At 36.5% G+C, this 24,149-nt stretch overlaps 1 protein-coding gene and 1 pseudogene across 1 annotated transcript; one reads left to right on the plus strand and one right to left on the minus strand.

Annotated features, from left to right (window-relative positions):
- The first annotated feature begins 1,670 nt into the window (after positions 1-1,670).
- On the plus strand, positions 1,671-22,965 carry LOC102804797 (sodium-dependent multivitamin transporter-like). The gene is made up of 15 exons (XM_085500257.1): positions 1,671-1,888; positions 3,011-3,230; positions 4,809-4,926; positions 8,286-8,353; positions 8,607-8,761; positions 8,967-9,104; positions 16,514-16,599; positions 17,343-17,381; positions 19,187-19,254; positions 19,485-19,573; positions 19,802-19,944; positions 20,062-20,215; positions 20,918-21,023; positions 21,836-21,975; positions 22,211-22,965. Exons 1-15 carry the CDS (start codon positions 1,764-1,766, stop codon positions 22,299-22,301), a joined length of 1,740 nt encoding a protein of 579 aa, XP_085356383.1. The 5' UTR covers positions 1,671-1,763; the 3' UTR covers positions 22,302-22,965.
- Positions 13,763-14,761, minus strand: LOC146750819 (zinc finger MYM-type protein 2-like; annotated as a pseudogene).
- Positions 22,966-24,149: the final 1,184 nt, after the last annotated feature.

A 24,149-nucleotide genomic window follows, 5' to 3' on the forward strand; every position in this document is an offset into this window, starting at 1 on the left:
AGTATATGGCAATCCATCCACTTAAATGTTCAAAAATAACAGCCTGGTAAATTGTATACTTCTCAATATACTTTAAAATGTGACCTTTCAACTACTTTATTTAACTCTCAATTTAAATCTACCCTGCCGCAGGAACACGTAATACATTGTGGTTTTTGAAAAGAAGACACTTGCACTCTTCACATACTTCAAAAATATATGTCTTTTTTTTAGGACATGCTGAACTACTGTTTGATATTCATCGGCATACCCATATACGAGCAAGTATGATATCTTAATTTAGGGTTACAGTTGGAACAGAAATCAGGTGACTCCCTGCGAGCTCAAAACAGCACTTTTTTGAGATACCACCCCATAACCAGTATATATACACCATCAAATATATCGATTGTGGATGAGTAATTAGAAATTATTCATTGTAAAAGTACATTCACTGAACACTTATATTTCAAGCTTACGTGGGTTATATAGATTAAGCTAGATTTGTAAACAATAGATACAAATGTACATACTTCGGAAGCTTTGTTTGTTCACTCTTTGATAATATACTGGTATATTATATATAAAATATACTGGTGGGAAAAATATATGTAAGGGCAAAAAGGCAACATGATTACATAGTATATGAATTTTGTCATGATATATGCAATGGAATACCTGGTGTATGCCTGTCGACAAATACAGGGTGAGACAACAGGTAGGGCATTGGTCTGTGACGTTTCGTGTCATGTCCCTCTACACTTACAATGCTGTAAGGTATTTTACAAATGCCCAATGCTTTAGCGCTACAGTTCGATAAACAAGACAGATTGAAATCCTCTTTTCCGTCTGTTCAGTAATCCGTCATCTTGATTAGATCACGTGCTAAATTTCATCATTTCCACAACTTCGGACATTATAAGATTTTGAATCTTAAATCTGAAGAAATTCATCTAGAGCAAAACATAGTGCAATCGTAGTCGTAGTAGATCCACGCACAATGGTACGACCCGCCAGAACTATATGTGTTGAGATGGGTCGGGCGTATCCAATCGGGCAGTGTGCGTGGTGTATCAATGCTGAAAATACGACCGAAAGATTCGTCGGGGGTATGACTTCCACACCCAAACTCGCCTCGTCATATTATTGACCTGGACTATGTAATTCACAGTGGCTTATCATATACTATAAATGCATGCAAATTATTTACTGGCTTTTAATTTCGCTATCTACGATGATAAGTAAAATCTGCTAAATTAAATCTACATGAACAAATTCGAGAAATTAAAACACAGTGATTATACTCAAAACATCAAAATAGTGAAATTAAATCTCAGTGAAAATTTATGGTTTTTCAGTAGTTGACATTATTAGAGGGAGTTAAGCTAGACTGTCGACAGTCTCCGGGCCTAATGTAATTGTGTATCTTAGAAATTCAAACGCCGAGGGCGTGTATTCTAAAAATCGTCTTAGCTTTGTGTAGTGTATAAAAGTGTAAAAGCCATTTGAGTAAAGATAAACCCGAGAAGTGACCCTTGACAGCGAAGGTCTCAGTGAGTGAGTTGCCTTGCATATTATATGTCTAAGGTGTGTTTATTTATTAAGTCCATCAAATAATGGGGTATTACAATCGGTGATCAGGCTTAGCCAATCAGTGTACGACTGTGCTGTTGTGTACAAACTAGAGAGCGGTTTAGCGATCGTGTTCAACCACAGCATGATATAAATACAAGTTGCGTTTCATTCAGAATCCACACTACAGTTGCTATTATTGCGTTTACAAAATGTCTACAGAAGCCATTCCATTTCATCCGATAGATAAAGTAATTTTCGCTGCCATGTTAGCCGTTTCAGCCTTCACTGGTATATATCATGCTCTCGCCAATGGAGGACAGCACACTACATCTCGGTAAGTGTATTTGTACCATATTCTTGGAAATACCAGTGTTGTATACAAGAGAAAACCATAAATTTGTGTTTTGTTAATAATCCGTTCAACTGGTCAAGGGTTGCAGATAAACCTGTTAGAAGATATTGAAAGCATTCAAACCATCTTATAATGGTTTCTAATTGTTACATACGCCACTCAATGTTTTGTTACTTTTAGAGGTCAATGCAGTGGCAGTAATAGACAATCCCCGGGCCTAACCTAATTGTGTATCCTAGTCGTGGGAAATGATTCCAATGTTGTCAATACCCCATTGTGAATTGTATTTATAGATATACATAATTAATTCAAGTGAAATGATTGGTTGAAAGATATAAACTGTTTTTACGTTTTATAAAATGTGTATTTTGTACTTGTATAGTATACAATGGAAAATGTATCTTCATACTTATTCATTGTTTACCAGTACCTCTTGAAATACGACTAACTACATACAAAAACACAAGCTATGAGAATGGCCAATCTGTATAATCATCCACCCAATGCAAATTTAATAATATGAAAGAAACATTTTGATTACTGTTTTGAGATAGTTGTAGTAGATCTCTGCAATTATAGCAGTTCAAATATTACACAGATTTGTGAGGGTATGATTTACCACCCTGAATATATTATTAAAAGTTGGATTTTCACCTACAACATTCTTGTATATCTCCAATTACATATACATAAATATATTCACGTAAATATATATATTCATATATATAACTGCTATATATATATATATATATATATATATATATATATATATATATATATATATATATATATATATATATATATATATATATATATATATATATATATACATGTGTGTGTGTTATTCACATTTCGGATCTACTTCTAATTAACACATAGTAGTATATTGTCTATCTAACCACAGCTTGTATTATTAAAAACGCTCTTGGCCAATCAGAACGATGTATTCAAGAAATTGAAATGTTGGTATAATAAAATATCAAAGATTCCATGACACGGTCGTCCCCGAATAAGATTCCGTGCATGCAGTGTTTCATCTAAGGTGTGGCATACATGCAGGTAATTCAACTGTTATTTCTGTAATTCTTCCTATGTTGTTTGCAGGTACTTGCTAGCTGACCAAAAAATGGGAGGATTACCAGTGGCTATGTCGCTGCTTGTGTCGTTCATGTCCCCGATAACAATTCTGGGTACTCCGGCAGAGGTTTACCTCAATGGTATTATGTATGTGTTCTTGTTACTAGCTTTTATCTGGGTGTATCCAGTGGTGGCTGTCCTATTCGTACCAGTATTCCATGGTTTGGATATAAAAAGTGCATACGAGGTAAAAACAAATATTGAGCGACATCATTACAAAGTCGCAACTAGTGTCATTCATGTTTGGGACTGGTCTGATACATGTCTGGTTACTGTGTCTGAGACATACTTAGGATATGTCCCATACATGTTTCAGACACTTTATTTACTAGTTTGAAACTAGTATTAATTCCGGACCACTGATGCGAACAGTTCGCCACACAAATACACAGTTTAGACATCTTTGAACATGTTTAGGGCTTGATTGAAACATTCTATGTAAAATCTTTGTAAACATATCTAAACATAAATATGTTTCAAACATATCACAAATATAAATATGTTTCAGACACATTTCAAACATAAATACAGTCAATAAAGAGACACTCTATCATCAGTATGAAAATACAGCATTTATTCCCAACAAATTCTTCCAAATAAACAAAAGTGACAAAAGCCAAAACCCAATAAAATAACAAATGAACTGATGGAAATCATATTGATACATTGTAGATTGCATTTATCAAGTAAATCTGATAATTAGGACATCAATGTGAGTAGCACTCCCAAATGTGTACAGTATGTTGAAAACACATGTTTATCAACAGAACATGCCCCATGGCTGTCATTGTGATTTCAATGGAAACTGTCCAATAAATAGCTACAGCTTCTTAAATAAAGTTCCAGATGACTGCAGGCATTGACTGCTGACAATTTGGTATAATGAATGTCAGCTTAGTGGTGGAATATTACCATATCAGAACTCCGCTGCACCAAGGCCACCAGATCATACTTACAAATCTTACATGGTCGACTCCAGATGTCACAAAGGCTCACAATAATGCCTCAGAGTCAGATCTATGTACGGTATAGTTAAGCTGATTTAAACTGGCCGCCATTTACCGCAATGTACTGTGAGACTTGACATGTCCCAGCTACCGCGTTTTAAGCACTTGACTACAACTTCCCAACTTTACCGATTTTGTAACACAATAAGTTAATATCTCGCAACTGCCGTGTTTTAAGGACTTGACTTCAAATTGTGTTACGCGACTACATTTTCACACTTAAGCCTGAGAGTGCACAAATATTATATCGTTTTGGGACATGTTTGAGACAACTTTGAGAAATGTCCATATCCATAATCGTAGTTCAAATTTGAAAATTTACTGAAGGTACCCGGGACGTTTTCAAGGCTAGTCTAAATATGCCTGCACCTAACAAACTAGTCTTGGACTAGATGGAAATGTTTCATTGTAAATATTTAAGTCATGTTACAAACATATCTCTGTTAGGAGTTCACAATATATCACACATGGTTTTGGATATGTCTCTTCGTCCAGTATATGGACATTCGCGCGTCGAAAAAAACATAAATATAAAAATCATTTAGATTTTATAATATAATATAATATAATATAATATAATATAATATAATATAATATAATATAATATAATATAATATAATATAATATAATATAATATAATATAATATAATATAATATAATATAATATAAATTCAAACAATCAAAAATACTTGTGTCCTATCACAATGTGTTTTTTTTTTAGTATGGAATCTCAAGATCAATTGTATGTTCTTTTACAGTATCTCGGACTCAGATTTAATTTCCCGCTGCGTATGTTGGCATCAACTATATTTATCATACAGTCGGTATTTTACATGGCAGTGTGTCTCATTGGACCCGCATTGGCTTTCGAGGCTGGTAAGTGTGTGAGAATAGAATAGAATAGAATGGTATGGAATATGTTACCAAATATATCATTGCCGGTCAGGGCAAGACTTCAGAGACACTTTTATCTCTTCTAACTGTCTTTGACATCTCCATTAGTTTGTACTACTAGGCAAAGTATTTGAACATGTTCAAATATGTAGATGTGGCGTCCACCAATCACAACCGAGACCCCGATTAGTGTTCACAATGTGCTGATATAAAAATATCGGTTTCCACATACGCACCGAGTGTTTCCCTTTATGACCCACTGCATATGCTGCTTCCAAGACTTGCTCCAAAATATTAGCACGTATTCAAAACGGGGATATCGCAGTGAGCACATATTAAGCGTTTGTTAAAATGGATAATGTATAATATTTATCATTTAAACATAATATACGCCCCACCCATTTATAACAGAACACCATATGATTGCAAGTTTAATGAGTGTTGTGTCATGAATTTGTTTTTGCGTATCTGTTAACCGACTTAATTAGTTGATTATTAGCGAATTGCTGTGTTATGTCTGTCATCGTTCAGGTCTATTTGAAGTTTTGGACGGAACTAGGCTCAGTGATTTGGAACTAATTACGAGATATCCGTCGCGATTCTGACAGTTGGTATTCATAGTTATTAATGTAGTGAACGATTAATCAAAAGATATGACGTATTCAGTACTTAGTGTGATTGGCTTTATGATTGAAGGTTACGCCCTAGAGTCTTTTTACTGTTTTGTAATTGGTTAGAGTTTTGAAAATGAATAAAGTGAGTTTGAGTTGGTCTTGGGGAACACAGCACGATAGACGCAGTAAGGAGAGTCCAGTCCAGGGGCGAGCCTTGAGGCAGTCCAGTCTTGGGCGAGCCTTGGTTCAGCCTTGTGAGAGTCTTGGGGACTTTTCCCCAGGGCGCTGTGTCTGGTAGAGTGCTCGATTGACCGACTAAGACGAGAGCTGAAACATATTTCGTTGTGTGTGTCTTATTTGACTGTAAAGTTAAAGTGACTTTCCCGATCCCGTACCTCAAGGGGACAAGATATAGAGACGAGACGAGATTCCCCCCTGACAAGTGTGGAGACCCCGAGAGAGAGATATTTTTCCCCCTGATACGTTTTGGATGAACCCGGGCAGGTGTTTAACACACATTGACATCCTGTGAAGAGAAGTGAAATGGCGAAGATGTGTCTTTCTTGTGAACCGAACTAACTGGCTCCATGGCAGAGACGAAACTGCGCTTGACGACTAACGGCTTTACCCGAACGACACCAATGTACAACGCTGAAGAGATGAAGACTTCTGAACCCCTTACGAAGGATGAGTACCGGATAGGACTGTATAATTAAGAATTGAGCGACATTAAAGACAAGAAGATGACAAAGAACGACCCGGACTAACGCGACGAGAGAAGAAGACGCTTATAGACTTTGACTTTAGCTATCTGTGTATTGCTTAGAGAACTGCTCGCTGGACACTGTAACTGACACTGTGTAACTCAAGGACGTTGAACTCTTTTCCACAACCCTAACCCTATTACTCAGTAATGTAATGTATTGCTTGCTTTTCCTATCGTTTTTACCGTTTCTTTTAGTGATGTCGAATTGTATGTTATGTAAGCGCCCAGATCTTTGTTTTGAAATGATATTTAGTGACGTTCGAGGTCCTTTATAATGATTTAAGCGCATTTCAGTGGACAAGTATTTGCAACACAGTGTTTTGAGTTTTGTGAATTTTTATGGTGTTTTAATGAGTTTATGAGTACGGTTATGATGGGGAAAGTAATGCCCTAATGAGTTTTTCAGAGTTTTGAGATTTGTCGAGTACAGAGATACCGACGTTTAAGAGTTGTTTTTGTTTACGTGTTGTTTTCCGGAATACTTCTGACGCTTTTTGAGTTGATAGCACCTTTGTAACGTTTTTTAATGTCTTTTTGAGATGAGAGTTTGGTGCGCTTATATGCGTATTGTTTGATATCGCAAGCTTTTGTTCATGATTGACAGGATTATATGTAACTTAGTGGTTTCTATCGTTTTGCCTTTTTCCCCGTCTTTTTGCCAGAGGAGTAATGTGTTATGATAGCGGCTTTGTCTTTGCATTCTGTTTCCACGCCGTATGACTTTTGCTTGGATTAACGACTTTTGAGTTCAGTTGAAGTTTATAAGCGTATATGACAGGAGTTTGATTAATAGCTTTTTATTCATTGTTTATTAGTTACCGCTTTGCAATGCTTTAACCGAGAGACGCATCCCTGGTAATCACGTGATCATGCTGTCGACTGCAGCGATTGGCTGATCGCTTGGTTACACCGCCACGCCTTAGTTTTTTTGACCTTTTGATATAGAGTTTGTAACCTTAGTAACAGAGACAGTGCAGCGAAGGGTTACCCTCAGCGAACTGTTTGAGAAAAGTGAGTCGATTGGTAGCCTTTCCCTTGTTTTTGATTTATAACCGTTGATATTTGAGACTTTATAACCATTGTATTTAGACTTTATAATCATTGTACTTAATTAGTGTGTTTTACTCTTTTTGATTTATTCCTTTTATTAGTATTGTATTTAACCCGTATGACGATGAGTGGCTGACGGTATCTTTGATTTGTGAACGTGCAATGCCGAGAGGCATATCTCAGTTTGGGTGAAGGGATGTGTCATGAATTTGTTTTTGCGTATCTGTTAACCGACTTAATTAGTTGATTATTAGCGAATTGCTGTGTTATGTCTGTCATCGTTCAGGTCTATTTGAAGTTTTGAACGGAACTTGGCTCAGTGATTTGGAACTAATTACGAGATATCCGTCGCGATTTTGACAGTTGGTATTCATAGTTATTAATGTAGTGAACGATTAATCAAAAGATATGACGTATTCAGTACTTAGTGTGATTGGCTTTATGATTGAAGGTTACGCCCTAGAGTCTTTTTATTGTTTTGTAATTGGTTAGAGTTTTGAAAATGAATAAAGTGAGTTTGAGTTGGTCTTGGGGAACACAGCACGATAGACGCAGTAAGGAGAGTCCAGTCCAGGGGCGAGCCTTGAGGCAGTCCAGTCTTGGGCGAGCCTTGGTTCAGCCTTGTGAGAGTCTTGGGGACTTTTCCCCAGGGCGCTGTGTCTGGTAGAGTGCTCGATTGACCGACTAAGACGAGAGCTGAAACGTATTTCGTTGTGTGTGTCTTATTTGACTGTAAAGTTAAAGTGACTTTCCCGATCCCGTACCTCAAGGGGACGAGATATAGAGACGAGACGAGATTCCCCCCTGACAAGTGTGGAGACCCCGAGAGAGAGATATTTTTCCCCTGATAGTTGCTTCAAAAGGCCAGATCATGACATTTCTGGTAATGTATAATTACATTTGTTATACAGTTCAGAAGTTTGAAGTTTGGAAAACTGTTGTAATTACTGGAGTAGTGTGTACGTTTTATACATCGGTGGTACGTAAAGCTCTTAACATTTCTTGTTTCATATTAATATCTTAGTTGTGTATGTTGTTTTTTTGGATGATCAATATTACGGAACATTGAACGGTCATAAGATTCCGTTTACTTGACAGCTCGATTGTACAAAAACGTGCGTCGTTTAGTGCTGTGCGTAAATTTGGTGCAAGTCTGTCTTGTAAAGTGTTTATGTGTCGAGGGTAGTACTTTCAATTTATTAGGAATAAAATTGTTCTTATTTATATGGCAGGGAGGTATGAAAGCTGTTATCTGGACTGACGTTTTTCAATTCATGGTTATGCTTGTGACAGTTATAGCAGTTATCGTCATGGGCTCTGCTGAAGCTGGTGGCATGGGTCATGTATGGGAGAACAATGCCGAAAATGGCAGACTGGATGTTCTTAAGTATGATCATCTTTTCACAAATAATCCTGGATCCTCTATGTTAAGTCGGAAGTTATGCATCAAACGCATAGGAACATTCTCAAATTTCACACATTCTGTCGTGCGATCATAATTTTAAACAAGACTTCATAGAAACGAATTATCGTTTGTAAAACTAGTACCAAATAACTTCATGTTTAGTAACAGAGTGTTTTGTCTTTTGCAGCTTTTCCTTCGATCCAAGCGTTCGTCTGACCTTACCGAACCTTGTTATAGGTGGCGGATTTAACTACATCCCGGTGTTTGTCAGCCAGGCGGCAGTTCAAAGATTCATGACTACAAAATCTTTAAAAGAGTCTAAGATGTAAGCACATAAATGGCATATATGGGCACATACAGATCATATAATGACACATACAAAACATTAGAACATATATGGGCACCTGTATGGCATATATGGGCACATGTATGACATATGAACAACTGTATGACATATAAGAACAACTGTATGGTATATGGACGACTGTATGGCATATATGGACGACTGTATGGCATATGTGGACGACTGTATGACATATAAAGACAACTGTATGGCATATATGGATAACTGTATGGCATATATGGACGACTGTATGGCATATATGGGCACATGTTTGGTATATATAACAGTCTTTATGGCACATAAATACATACAGGGCATATATGGACATCTGCATGGCATATATCGACATCTACATGGCATATATGGACGTATGGGGCATATAAGGACACTTACATAGCATATATGAACATGTACAAGGCATATATGGACAGCTGATGGTATATATGAAACGTACATGGCTTACATGAACAAGTACATGACATACACGGACACCTGTATCACAGGGAAATTCTTCTTCTCTGGGTTCTCCACACGTGTCAGGGGGAATATCGTCTCGTCTCTCTATCGCGTCCCCTTGAGGTATGGGATCGGGAAAGTCACTTAAACTTTACCGTCAAATAAGACACACGCAACGAAATACGTTTCAGCTCTCGTCTTAGTCGGTCAGTCGAGCACTCTATAAAACACAGCGCCCTGGGGAAATGTCCCCAAGACTATCGCAAGGCTGACCCAAGACTCGCCCAATACTGCCCATAGGACTGCGTCTGTCCTGGTGTACTCGCCAAGACCAACTAAAACTCTTTATTCACTTTCAAAACCTTAACCAATTACAAAGCAGTTAAAAGACTCTAAGGCGTAACCTTCACACATTCAACTAATCACACTAAGTACTGGACACGTTATATCTTTTGATTAATCGTTCACTATATTAGTAATTGCGAATACCAACTGTCAGAAATAGTAGTCCGAATAGCGACGGTTATATCGTAATTAGTTCCAAATCACTGAGTCGAGTTCCGTCCAGGACCTCAAATGAGCCTAAACGATGACATGACATAGCACAGCCATTCGCTAGTAATTAGCTAAATAAGTCGATCAACAAATACGTGCAAACAATTTCATCATGCCTGCATGGTATATGTATTTAACATACATGGCATATATGGACATGGTGCTCATTCTCCATGTTAAATTTTGGGGTGTTCAATCCTGGGGAAAACTAACACGCCCAACTAGGCATAACGCGGTAGACTGAGTTACTGGATCGTTTTTGATCGATGTGTTGTTTCCCTGTCAATCTTCTGTTAGCTGCTTTCTGCGGAGTATTTATATTTGCTGGGCAATTTGTCGTTGTCATGGTTTTCTGTGTATTCTATTTATACTAAACATAGTACAATGTTGTTTCTAACAGTTACTGTAACGTGTTCATACGTTTTGGTAGTTATTTTGGCGAAATTGTTGTTGAGCTTCATCTTATGGTAATGATTATACTCCACGGTAAATGTTGGGTTCTTCATTTTCGGAAATAATCACACATTCACTAATCATTTTTAACAACTTTAAAACTTTAATTCGCTTTTTTTCTAAATGCACATTTCTAAATGCACATGTGACCTCTCTTCTTTGGGTGAAGTTTGAAATTTAGAAAATATGCCGTATAAACATACATATTATATAATATATCTTGTTTTCTGGAAACTGACATTTTGGTTTTTTGGCGTAATTTCAACTGATGAATTGGCGGCAAGAAATCACAATTTAAAGTTTAGCTGTATTTTTAAAAGTTATGCTTGTCGTGGCAAAATCGCCCTTTCGAAAAAAGGATTTTGAAATGAACAACGAAAATCAAAATCCTATTTTCAATTTTAGGCTTTTCATTTCATTGATTCGCTTGGGGGATACTGTCACGGACCCAACGATTATAGATCGAAGGCAAGCGAAATCAACAATGTATCCAGTGAGTTATTTTCCCACGCTTTATCTGCATGATGATCTCGTGGTTGACCTGCCCGGGTGACCTGCTATGCACACTATAGAACAGTAACATTTTTCATTGTCTGTAACGAAAATTAGTTGTCTGCCTGGGAAAATGAGAGACAGAATAAGGTTGGGGCGTTTATTTTTTGTTTCTTGTACATTTTATATTTTGAGCAGGCGTGTGGAAATTTTTGCATAATTAGACATCAAAAGTAACGAATACAATGTCGCGTTCCCGCGTGGTGATTCATAATATGGGATGAGAATACCGCCAAAATTAGCTTGGTGTCATTATTTGAACATTGTTTAGTCTTTATTTGGAAACTTGTTTGATTATTATTTGGCAATTATTCGGTCTTTATTTAAACTTTATTTTGCGCTTATTCCATTATTGTGTTATTACTGCAGCATCGTATTGCTATTGTTTCATTATTTCAACTTTATTTCTTAATTATTTCATTATTGTGTAATTGCTACAATATTATTTTGTCATTGTTTCATTATGTTACAATCATGTCGTTATTTAGATATTATCTTGACATTCAATCGTCATAAGATTCGGTTATTTCCACGTCCAATGTCTTGATATTCGGTTCGCTTGACTTGCGATTACCTCAACATTCGATTACCTGACCTACATTAGCTAACCCCGCTATACATGTAGTATTCAATCCATAGTCCCGGGCCGCCTCCGATAAAGCATTGCTCAAGATGGCAATGCGGCCTTTGTAAAAGTTAGCGGGAATTTCTAAATAATGGTAGTTTCATCAACATCCAGGGAACTGACTGAGGTCGTCAGAGTCTGTCGTGACGAAATATCAAATGCCGCAAAACTTGATGTTGACACGACGCGCTCCTAGCGAAATTCGCGAGAGATGATCCGACTTGATCATCAGATGATGACCAGAATGTGTCAAGAACCAATCACAAGACTGGTTACAGTGTCGTAAACTCGCGCAATTTGAAAGAGCAACTAATATTCTTCAAGCTGTTTTTTTTTTATAGATTTTATTTTTCATTCTTTTCGCCTGTTTTTCCAGTTTAAAAATGTGAGCTGACTGGAGCATTCATCCCTTCTATTTCTTACACCAGATACCAGCCCCCCCCCCCCGCGCTCATATGAACCGCGTACAGTGTATTATAGTTCTTTGGCTCCCTGTGGTCTAAGCTGTAAAAAGTGAAATTAACAATTCGTTCCTGATGACGAGGCAGCTTGTTGGAACTGGCGCCGACATTACAAATGTATTACAATCATGCAGGACTGTTACATTGTGATAACGAGGTCGCGTTTCCATGCAACTACGAACGTCGCCTGGGGACGTTCACACCCATCGGAGCAGAGAAAACTAGAGCTGTGAAACTGCTTTTATTTTCTTCGCGGTACAGATTACAGTTTTCTTTTGACAAAGCTAACAGGAGTTCCAACTGTTCCATTCTAGTCAAAGACACTAATGCGTAAACTAGCTTTTTATCGGATATATATATATACTGTAAAATACTTTATTTTCGCTTGGAATTAATTTTTGCTGGAGGAATGGTTTAATGAAAATACACATTTTACTGTATATCAGTTAGTCTTTTCAAGCCCGAAATAAGATACTAGTAGTTGACCCTAAAGTAACATCTCAGACTACTATGAGTAACATTGACATGCGTGCATCAATCTGATTAAAATAAGATCCTGGTTGGCTTAATTTTTTTTTAATTTTTTTTTATATAAATACTATAATTATTATTTATTTTATTTATTTACTATTATTATTTATTTTAATTATTTTTGACGTTACAATTATTTTGCTGCAAGAATGGTTTTGTTCGTGAAAATTTCACAAAACCATTCTTGCAGCAAAATAATTGTAACGTTAAAAAATAATTAAAATAAATAATAATAATTATAGTAAATAATTAAAATAAATGATAATTATATAAAAAAAATAAAAAAAAATTAAGACAACCAGGATCTTATTTTAATCAGATTGTGCGTGCATCGGTATTTTTTTTTATTTCATTCAAAATATTTAAGGAAAAAACGCGCAGAAATAATTTTTCCTTGTTTATACTCCACAGAAAGAGTAATTTGTCAGTCGTGGCGAGTATGTGTGACAGTTCATTACTTCTGTGTGAATATAATAACATTATCTAATTGTGGTACGGTATCACTCTTTTGGGAGGATGTGGTGGCCCCGAAAACGCCCGTTTAGTTTAGTTCCGTTAAAAAACGATATGAATTTACTTCAATCAGTATGGATCAGCCTACCTTGTCACAAATCAGCCGTACAAATATATCGACATCTTGACAATAATGGAATGAACGTAAAAATTCACGCCCATAACATGAATATGGCTGTCAATAAGTACCTGGGATAAGGGGCCGGGAAATGAGAATCAGAATGATAAATGGTTCAACTATTACTAAAAAAGAACCCTGTTACTAAAAACGTGATGGCACTACCAAGTCCGCTGAAAAGGCCGGTTATTGGCCGTTTCAGTCGTGTCATGATCAACTGTGCAATAATTCCTCCTCACTTCAGTCATCGCATTTGGAGAAGTAATATTCGCCAACCAAGTTTGCGGCATTTGACATAACGACAGGCTCTGATGACCTCAGTCACTTCCCTGGATGTTGGTGAAACGACCATTATTTAGAAATTCCCGCTAACTTTTTACAAAGGCTGCATTGCCATCTCGAGCAATGCTATATGAAAGACCATTATTTCGCCATTTTTTGACTTCAGTGGTCTTCTATAGAATGGCCCGCTGTTTGGGATATATGACAGATATGTCCGAAACAACTTTACAACACGGCACGAGTTTTCTGGTTGCGCGTAGTGTTTAATACTTAAATTTTTGCCCTGGTTTGCGGTAGAATCCTCCCTGGTCAGTTTTCGATGATTTTCCCTGGAATACCATGTACTCCCCATATCGTCACTGTGTATGGTGAGTTGGTCTGCCGTCAGTGTTGAATGTTCATCAGCGGCACGCAGTTCAAATATTTTACACATGTAAAAGTAGGTTGCATAACTCGTGCCTAATGCGGTATTTGTACCAAACACGTGTGCCCATAGCTTTTCTTCATCATTTAGCGAAAATGGCTCGGCTTGTTTTTTTCGGATACCAATACCAGAGTGAGAGAGTGTCTTCATGACACCATCCAGCGTATTTCTGAAATCTAAGAAGTCGTGGTTGCCCTGGTCCATAAAATTTAGGTCAGAGCGGTTACAATCATTGCGCAGATAGCGGTAAATGGCACAGGACATTTGTCTTAATGAGTCTGGCGGATACTGTTGGTCATCTTGTCTCCGACATTCAATGGCAAATTTACATAGCCAGAAATCAAATTCCTTCGGGACTAAATTTTCATCCAGAGACGGAAACAAATGATACACATCTTCATCAGATTTATCATACTCAACTTTAACATTACGTTGCTCTTTCCACTCATTCCATGTTTTGACGCCCCATTTTGTAGCGCTGCGAGTTGTTTTGGGTATGCGCGATTGCTGGTAGTCGGCGACTTATTTGCTGTCAACTGGAGGCAAAAAACGGAATTCTTTCTGAATATCGCCCAGTTTAAAGTCCTCGGCATCGTCCACATCAATTTGGGACAGCCAGTTTTCCAAATCCCAGTCAATTTCCGGAGCAGCAGATTCGTGAGCGGACATGATTCTGGCGGATCTCCGGAGTTCACCCAACAACGTGCTACACTGTTCTCACAAATGAGCACCAAATTCACGTGATCGAATGTTTGTTATGCAATTCTGCGTGGTTCAATCAGTGTTGGTTATGGTAATAAAGTCCACTTTTGGTGGATTCTATTGTTAAACAAAACAAACTCTGCTGAGTAAATGCCGATTGGCTAGAGCTTTTCAACACATCTGTTATAGCCAATGAGCACGGCTGATAATTGGTTTAGAATTGCGATTTACACAATAGTGCTGTAAACATCCGCCATGACCACAGGATTTAAAATAAGCCGTGCAAAACTCGTCAAATTCGCAGACCGAGGCTTCAAAAGGAGCCGCTATTTCTCTTTAATCTACTCGTAGGGGTAGTATAACTATCAGTTAAGCGAACCGAATGTCAAGACATTTCGACGTGAAAATAACCAAATCTTATGACAATTGAATGTCAAGATAATGTCTAAATAACGACACAATTGTAACATAATGAAACAATGACAAAATAATATTGTAGCAATTACACAATAATGAAATAATTAATAAATAAAGTTGAAATAATGAAACAATAGCAATACGATGCTGCAGTAATAACACAATAATGGAATAAGCACAAAATAAAGTTTAAATTAAGACCAAATAACCGAATAATGACCAAATAATAACCAAACAAGTTTCCAAATAAAAACCAAACAACTAAACAATGTTCAAATAATCAACAAGCTAATTTTGACGGTATTCTCACCCCATAGAATCGTTCAATGTTAATGCACTTAATGCAAATCATATTTTGGTCTAGAATGGGGTATAGATGTGCTTGGTTTTAGGTCCAATATCAGGTTTGCCTGTCTAGAATGAAGACGGTGTGGGGTCTGAATAAATTTTGTGAAAATGATGGGGGATAAAAATCACTATTTGGTTTATAATGGGGTATGGTTTTTGATGTGAAAATTGTCTATGATGGGGTCTGGGGATTTACTTCCCTACTGGACCCCACACCCCCACCAAACTGAAAGGCCAGTGACAAGGCGTTTGATTTCGTCGTGAGAAGTGCCTTTGTTTGACAAGACCACTGATATACTTAATGTCAATTCGATCTCCATTTGAATTAGCAAGGCCACGTGCACAAATCGGTTAGCGTGGCTTTAGTTCTAGAATATGATGACGTCATACACGAAACGAGCACGTGTCAATCTATACGAATATTAAAAAGTGGGCGTCAAAACTGACTAAATTGAAATTACGTCAAAAACCAAAATGTTAGATTCCAGAAAATATTAGAAATTCTCTTGACCGTCATTAGCCACGGACCTGATAAGCAATTGTATGTCGAAATATTTGCCAATTATTATGCAAATTAGTTGAATAATGTGTGATATTCTCGTATGTGTAAGGGGGTGAATTCATGTTACTGAATTTCAACACAAATAAAAAAAACAATCTCTCGGTAGATAGTCGCTCGGTCACAGGGAGTACGCGTGCTTTGAAAAGAGATGGACGGACGAATTAACTTTGTTGTGTGGTTATTGGAATAAAGTTTTGAACATCCACAGAAAGGAAAATGTATGTGAAGTTATTGGAATGAACGTGTGCGCAACCTTAGAAAGGGTAATTGAAACCAAAGATTTCTTGTTGATTACCTCCACTCCACTCCGCTATACGTTAGTTTTTGGCAAACACCAAAAAAAAAATTTGATATATATATAACATCATATGTCTGTTTTCTCATTGTCATAGAGCAGTGATGTTGAACCTACCATTTCAATATTTATTTTTACCAATGGTTTACCTGACTGGAATGGTGCTGTATACATTTTACGATGGTAAGGTGTTTACCAGTGGGGTTACTCCAAGTCAGACCTGGTACCCATGCTGAAGTATAGCTTTTCAAAAAAGCCTCTAAACACGTACTTATTTTTGTGAAATTATACCCTTGCATAAACTTAAAATAGATACCCAATATACACACTAAAATCAAACTGTTTCCAAGTTTAGGTAACATGAATTCATGAGATTCCTTTTTTACACTTTATTACTATATTCTAAGTTATTCGGCCCTAAACTGTACACGCGTATACGCACCAAATAATTAAATAACACCCCTGTTTATTCAGAGAACGCCTCCCCTGGGGTGTTCGCTTTAAAACGTTAAGTTCAAACACGTTACATACATCTAATTTTATCTAAAGACGTTACTCAGAAAAAAGTAGTAAATTAATTCAACTTAAAATGAAATCACAATACCTGGAATAAAAAACAAATCTCATACATTACGGTGTTCAGTAAAATAAAGATCAATAGCCATACACATCAAAATTGAGATACGAAGTCACAAAAATATACCCAGTAAGCATGCCTGAACTTTACGTATGTACGACAATTCTTATTGCTGTATTGAATATACACTGCACAAGTGTTGTATTTAGTTAGTGAATATCTCCCTCTGAAAGTAGGAGAGTTATATGTTGATAATTACAGCGACTTGTGTTTTACAATTTCCTTTAAGTTAGCTGCTGCCGTAATTTCAGTTTTTGCATTTATTTTTTCTTATTTTCTTATGTGGCAGATGAAGAGACTATACTAATACCACCAACAGTGTCGCCTGGTATGTATAATAAAATCATTTGTGCTACCAACTTAGCTTATACTAATATGCAAAAGCTAATTAACATTTTGTTGTGAGCACTATTTTTAAATTTAAATTACTAATGAAGATAGTATTGGTTGTAGACTCTATTATACAAGTCAAATTATTAACTATTCTAATAGTGCCATGCCACTGAATGCATTGACTCCGAGGGTACATTTATGCACGGATTGCAGTGACCATGATGGCTTAGGGCGGTTGATTGTATTCTGTGTGCTCCTGTTTCAAACTGAACGATTAGCCTGCCCTCTACACTATACCACTGTTGACCTAAAAAAACAGTCCTGAGTAAAATGTGTGTGACATTGTTAGTCTACATCACTACAGTCTTAGTTTGGTCAGTGAACTTTCAAAATATACAAAGGTAGGGAAGTTGAGGTGACATGACTGCTGCTATGCTTTTCGGGGACCAGTCGACGCGTCTTCGTGTATAGAACAATTTGACTTCACCACATGCGATAGAAAATCCTGTGTGAAATTAGTATCTGGGTGTGTAGTTCGGCTGAATATTATCTGCTTTAAATCCATTAATTAGGAAATTAAAAAGACGCAATGCACGATAACAGGGCAAAGATGGGAGAGTCGAGTCATTTGTTTAAGTTCCCTGTCCAAAACCTGTTATCGTGCAATGGTGGCCGTTTTTCGAAAAATCGAATATACGTGCAGTGGTAGTCTGAGAAGAAAGAAATATACAGTAAGCTTAGGAGTGGACCATTTGACATCACGGGGGGTGTGAACATGTCAAGCAATGCAATTTTGTTCCACCTCATCATTGCTTTATAATTTGTTTTACCCTACAAAATACCACTCCTTTCCACACAGTCTCGCACTAGCAATCATTTTTCACAATTCAACATTTCACCATACATTTGATGTGCGAGCCAATGCAAATATACTAATACCAAAGAAATATTTTTTTCAGAAGTACATATTTGTTAGATTGCCGTATTTATATTATTGCATGTTTTCTTGGTGTTGGATTTTGTAATGTGGATATTTTCACTTTATCGTTACCCTTTTTTGTCCAACTCATCCACTGAAGACATTTATTATTGAATTCCTACAATCTAGTATATGGTATGTGGATTATAAAATGCAGTCTACATGTTTGGGGCAGTTTTTTGCCTATTAGTATTCATGTGACCTCAGTTGTTTGAGATGCTTTTTTAACGTGCCATGCAATGATTATGACATTAACACTTTTTTTCTAAAACACACATTTTTGCAATTTTTTGTCTTCACTATCTTTATTTGCATTTTATCTGGCAAATATGTGTTTGCAAATTTGTTTTCCCGGAAAGGATTTCAAATAGTCCACACCTCAGTGCGTCCTGGACGCTTGTATTTCAGCTACACGTGAACGTTTACGAGAATACGACATACGAACATAATTCAAAAGTATGAATTATACATTGCTTTTTCAATATACTGTTTTTGCTGGTATTGCATACTTTTACTTTGTCATCTCATTAGTGCAAATTGACTTCATCTGAAGATCATAAAATGTTAAATACAATTTGACATACATTTTGTCAGTGATTTTTTTACATGTTTTAACTGTTTTGGTCAATACTTGGCGAACTTATACATGCTGGTAATATTAACTATTTGGGTAGTTGTTGGACTGTTTTAATGTGCTGCTGGTACTTTGCCATATTTAAATTGTGCACATGAACTATTTATTGTCAATGTTCTCTATGATAGGGATTCATGCACGGGACCCCCTTCTCAGCTTTATTTGATGTTGACGTGTTTTTTTTCAGGTTATAACATAACTCCAGAGGGCGACACGATTCCTCATTATGGTCCAGAGTACACTTCACCCGATCAGGTAAAACCTTCATTAGTTACATTCTTCAATCAAAGTAACGGAGGAGGATTTTGAGAACACATCACAGAGAAATATAGTAACTATATGTAAGATGGAATATCAAAGTTCAAATAGATGTACACATTGTTGTTGTTGTTGTTGTTGTTGTTGTTGTTGTTGTTGTTGTTGTTGTTGTTGTTGTTTGGTCTCGTTAATTATAATGATGTTTTATCAAATTTATATTCATATAGATATTGGTTTATTTCGTGAGCTCACAGTTTGGAAGAATACCCGGGGTACAGGGATTGTTCATAGCCTGCATTTCTGCTGGTACTCTCAGGTAAAATCTATGGTGACATTTGAACGAGACTTCTACGCTCTAAATTAAATTGCCCCGAATACATTTGACTGAAAGCTATCGACAGGTTCTGGTTAAAGTAGACTCGATCGAAGACAAAATAAGATTCCGCTGAATTGGATTTTTCATAATCTGAAATAAAACATTGAGTGTGCTAATTTTTATTGTTTTACCAGTATGAATACGATGTCATTTTCTGTTTCCTCTTAGTTCTGTTTCTTCCTGTCTCAGTGCGTTGATTGCTGTCACTTTAGAAGATTTTATCAAACCATTTCGACGTTGGAGATCCCGCCATAGAGGGCAAAGATTACAAGAAGATGACACAAAAGACACCTTGATTTCCAAATGTTTAAGTTAGTAGGCAAATGTAGACTCTTCCAATAAGTGTATGAATCGTTGATGTCTTACACCCATTCGTATTGTTGATGTCTTACACCCATTCGTATATTTGTTTTGTGTGTTTTATTTAGCTTGCATGTATGGAGCTGCAGGTATAGGGCTGGCATTCATTGCATCATACATAGGTACATTTGTGACAATGGGTAATACGATATTCGGTACAACCGGTGGGCCCATGTTAGGCGCTTTTGGGCTAGGTATGCTGTATAAAAGAGCCAATGGAATGTAAGTATTCGTTGATGGGTATGATGCATTCCATTTTATATAAATATATTCTGTGTTGGGCAGTGAAATAATCTCAGAAATCTCGCCAATATCTCAATGTATACGATTTTACGCTAATAATTATACAAATTATCTTTAGGAAGTATAATAATTTGATAATTCCTCTTGTGAATTGGTCATTTCTCGCGGAGTGTGTAAAAAAACACAGATTGATCCCTGAATTATAATTATGTTACCAATGCATCCTTAAAACAATAAATACACTAACTAATGCAGTAGGCCACGGATGATTTATGGAGTCTCGTACAGTTGTGAAAACAATGCAATATATTGTTCCGTATAAATGATGAAAAGAAAGTCCCTTTTATACGACTTCACTGTCGATAGTTGTATTGATTCAGGTTTTACTTTAACATTTCTCTCTGTGCGAGAATTATGGCTACAAAAATCCATGATGTATTGAATACGGGACTCATGAATACAATTACGATTTCCCTGCTAGCGCTTATAAACTACGAATTGGATATATGGAATAAATAGAAGATCAAATTCGTGATTTTAAAATTATATTACATTTAGTAAACTCGTGTAGTAAATTTCATTTAGTCCTCACAGAACATTGTTCCTTTCATATACACATCGGACATATAATTCTGATATTACAATCTGACGCGTAGCCAGTAATTCTGTTTACATTTACAGAGGTGTATTTATTGGTACGTTACTGGGTTTTACAATTGGTCTGTGGGTTGCTATAGGTAATATTATCTACAGAGATATTATTGACGAAGTATCGCCTATCTACAAGGTAAGATGGCATACATGTATTAATATGCATAGTGACGATGAGTATTGCCTTGACCGTAGTGGAGAAAAAACAGTTTCTGTCATTGTCGTCGAACCGGGCGTTAACTTTTCTTGTGTAGTCAGAAAGTCATCGAATAACATAAACTCTGTGCTTAAAGTTGTCAAAGTTGGTATTCATAATGCACCTAATTTTGTTACGAGATCAAAATATGTCTAAAACATGTTTTCAGACCCTACAGAACCAATTTCATTCAAATTTTATATGATGACTATGAATATTGGTTTTAGAAATGTATATTATTTTTTCGAACAATTTTTGTTGTCATTAGGATCGCTGTCATGGTGATGACAAGTACTGATGTCGGCCAAAATTGCACATATAATTACTTGACGCGCGTTTTCTTTCAGCTTTTATCTTAGTGAATTCATACACAAATCATGTGTGTTTGAATAAATGTCATTTTTTTCTTTGTGGTTATAATAATAAAAAAGGGATGTTCATCTGGTGGTTATTGGTACATTGTATGTCAAAACATAATAGACAATGACCAAGCTCGATGTATTTTAGAACTTTCTTTCTTGAACTATATTTTGAATTGTTATACTGAATCAGTCGTCGTTTTCTGTTTCGTTTCAAACAATGGGAATCCTGTGTATACAACGCATGGAACATTTATTTGTATCTCTTCGATTACCAACCAACCTGTATATGTGTATACCGTATGCCCGTATGCGCACTGATGGTAATGTCATATGTCCGTCCATTATTTATACAACGAACTAACTGCTGTATTTGTTTTCTTTGATGTTCAGCTTTCCTTCATGTGGTACAGTGTATTCAGTGTCGTTATTACTATTGTTGTTGGTATTACCAGCAGTGAAATATTACGCCTCATTTTCCCGAAGGAACGATTGAATGCTATTGATCCAAAGCTACTGGCCACGTGCTTGAGGTAATATTTCCGACTATGTTTATTTATCGTCATGTTATGTACCGGATTCACCAGTTGGTTAACATTAATGTACCACACTCAAGGAAATGAACGAGTGTTTTGTATGTTACCAAATCACCTATGTATTCATATCGAATACGAGAAATCAGTGTGACAGTATATATGTAATACTAATACCTTATAAGCCACTAGCTGAACCGCCTCACATATCCACATATGTGCTTATCATTTTCAGACCCAGGGGTTGGCAGACTATCCAAAATGACGACGGTGAAAAAGAATTGGAGGCAGTAGAGAGCGAAGACGTTGAAACTACACGTCTGTAACAAAAAGCAAAATAGATATCGACAGGCACATAGTAAATATGTTATTATTCTCTTATACTGCAACCTAAGCAAAGTGTGATGTGTTTACATAAGCATAATTAAATTGTTGACGTAATCATTCGTAAACTACGTTTATCATCGGAAACCCATTACTACTTCTGGGTATTCTGAATTACATTATATATCTGTATGGTTCTTACAATCAAGTTATTTCATATATAGCAGTATATGGATCCACTTATTTAGATGCAATACTATCTTACGTGTCCTACATTCTTTTGCAATGTAATTTTCACACTCATAAATTCGTTCACAACAAAATACAAAAGCCTCAAAATTTGGCTTTTCCTCTTTCATTTTACTGAAAAATATGCGTTTTCTTACAAGCAAACAAATAAAATTCCTCAGTAATGATTCATCTGGATCAGAGATTATCATGCACAATTTACTTGGTGGAGACTGCTTTTCGAGTGAATCGCCCCCACCAGAACAGAATATCTCTCCGGAGGGATTCAGTGTAATGACAACCATAAAATAATTTTCCGGTTGTTCATGGCAATTTTTAAATAATGAAGTGGTATATATTTGTGGGTTAATTTTATGTAGCGTTTGATTTGTGTATAAAATACTGTCCAAGATCTTAAACTGAAATTCTTGAATTTTACTGTCCGTTTTGTCCTATTCAATAGCCCCCCCCCCCCCCATACCAGTTTAACTCCACCTGTAGATTTCATTCCCTTACAAACGACCTGTCACAAAGCTCTTTTTTCTGCTGTTTTAGTTAAAAAATTCTAATGCAGGAGGCATTCCCATGATTTTGATGTATATCCAATCTAGGTTCATATTTTTATTTTTCAACACTTCTGGGATAACCGATACAAGACCCAACCATCTCAGTTCATGTATCAATGACTATTTTTCTCGTGCTAAATCCTGCCATGGAATCACTCTCCTTTCATTAATTAGATGTGATACTTTTAAAATTCAATTTTAAATTGTTATGTTCTAATTCTCTATTAGGTGCATATGTATCAATATCACTGGGACACCATTAATTTCGACTTCCATAATCAATTATCCCCTTCCTGTCTAACATGTTTTACACCCAGAGCTGAGGATCTACAAACAATGCCCTCTAAATTGCATTGACAAATCTCTCATTAAAGTTCCTCATCCCTCTTGTGCTAAATGACTGACTGATATTTCTAATTTCATACCAAAATTGGCGTACATTAAATTTCACCAAATCTCCTGTACCCATTTTTTTAAGCAAAAAACAAAAAATAACAATAACACTGACGCAAAACTTTGCACCCTCATTTAGACTGACGCACACTAAATATGAAAAATATAGATCAAGTACTGCGTTTCTGGACGGCTCACTCAAGTTTAAACATCGTCCCTGTCTTTCAACTTAAATTAAATAACTAAACAAGTTACCACTATTGTTTTCCAAAAGTCCCACACAATTACTCAGTTTGTAATCCCAGATCTTTCACTGTGACCGCTTTCATCTTTCAATCCTTTCCTCCAACCATGATTGTTTAATACTGGTACCCTCCATGCAATATACGTATTCTTTCTTGGGTTCTCCTGATTGTACTTCTTACGGTACTACAAGCAGTCTCGTCTTTTCTGCTATGTGACACTTTGGCTTACATCGTCCGTAATGAAAATGTCATGGCCATAAAATGTGTTATTCTTGAGCGGTTCCGGTGCCACATACAGAATCGTACGTGAAATATTTATATCCACAAATACGACTGTCATCACTAGAGGGCGCAATTTACTTGTCCTCAATATGGCTCCAAGCCTCTTCAAAACAGGCTCGACAATTGACATCAAGCT

The sequence above is a fragment of the Saccoglossus kowalevskii genome, chromosome 1, assembly GCF_978046115.1.
Source record: "Saccoglossus kowalevskii chromosome 1, keSacKowa6.1, whole genome shotgun sequence".
NCBI classification, from domain to species: Eukaryota; Metazoa; Hemichordata; class Enteropneusta; family Harrimaniidae; genus Saccoglossus; species Saccoglossus kowalevskii.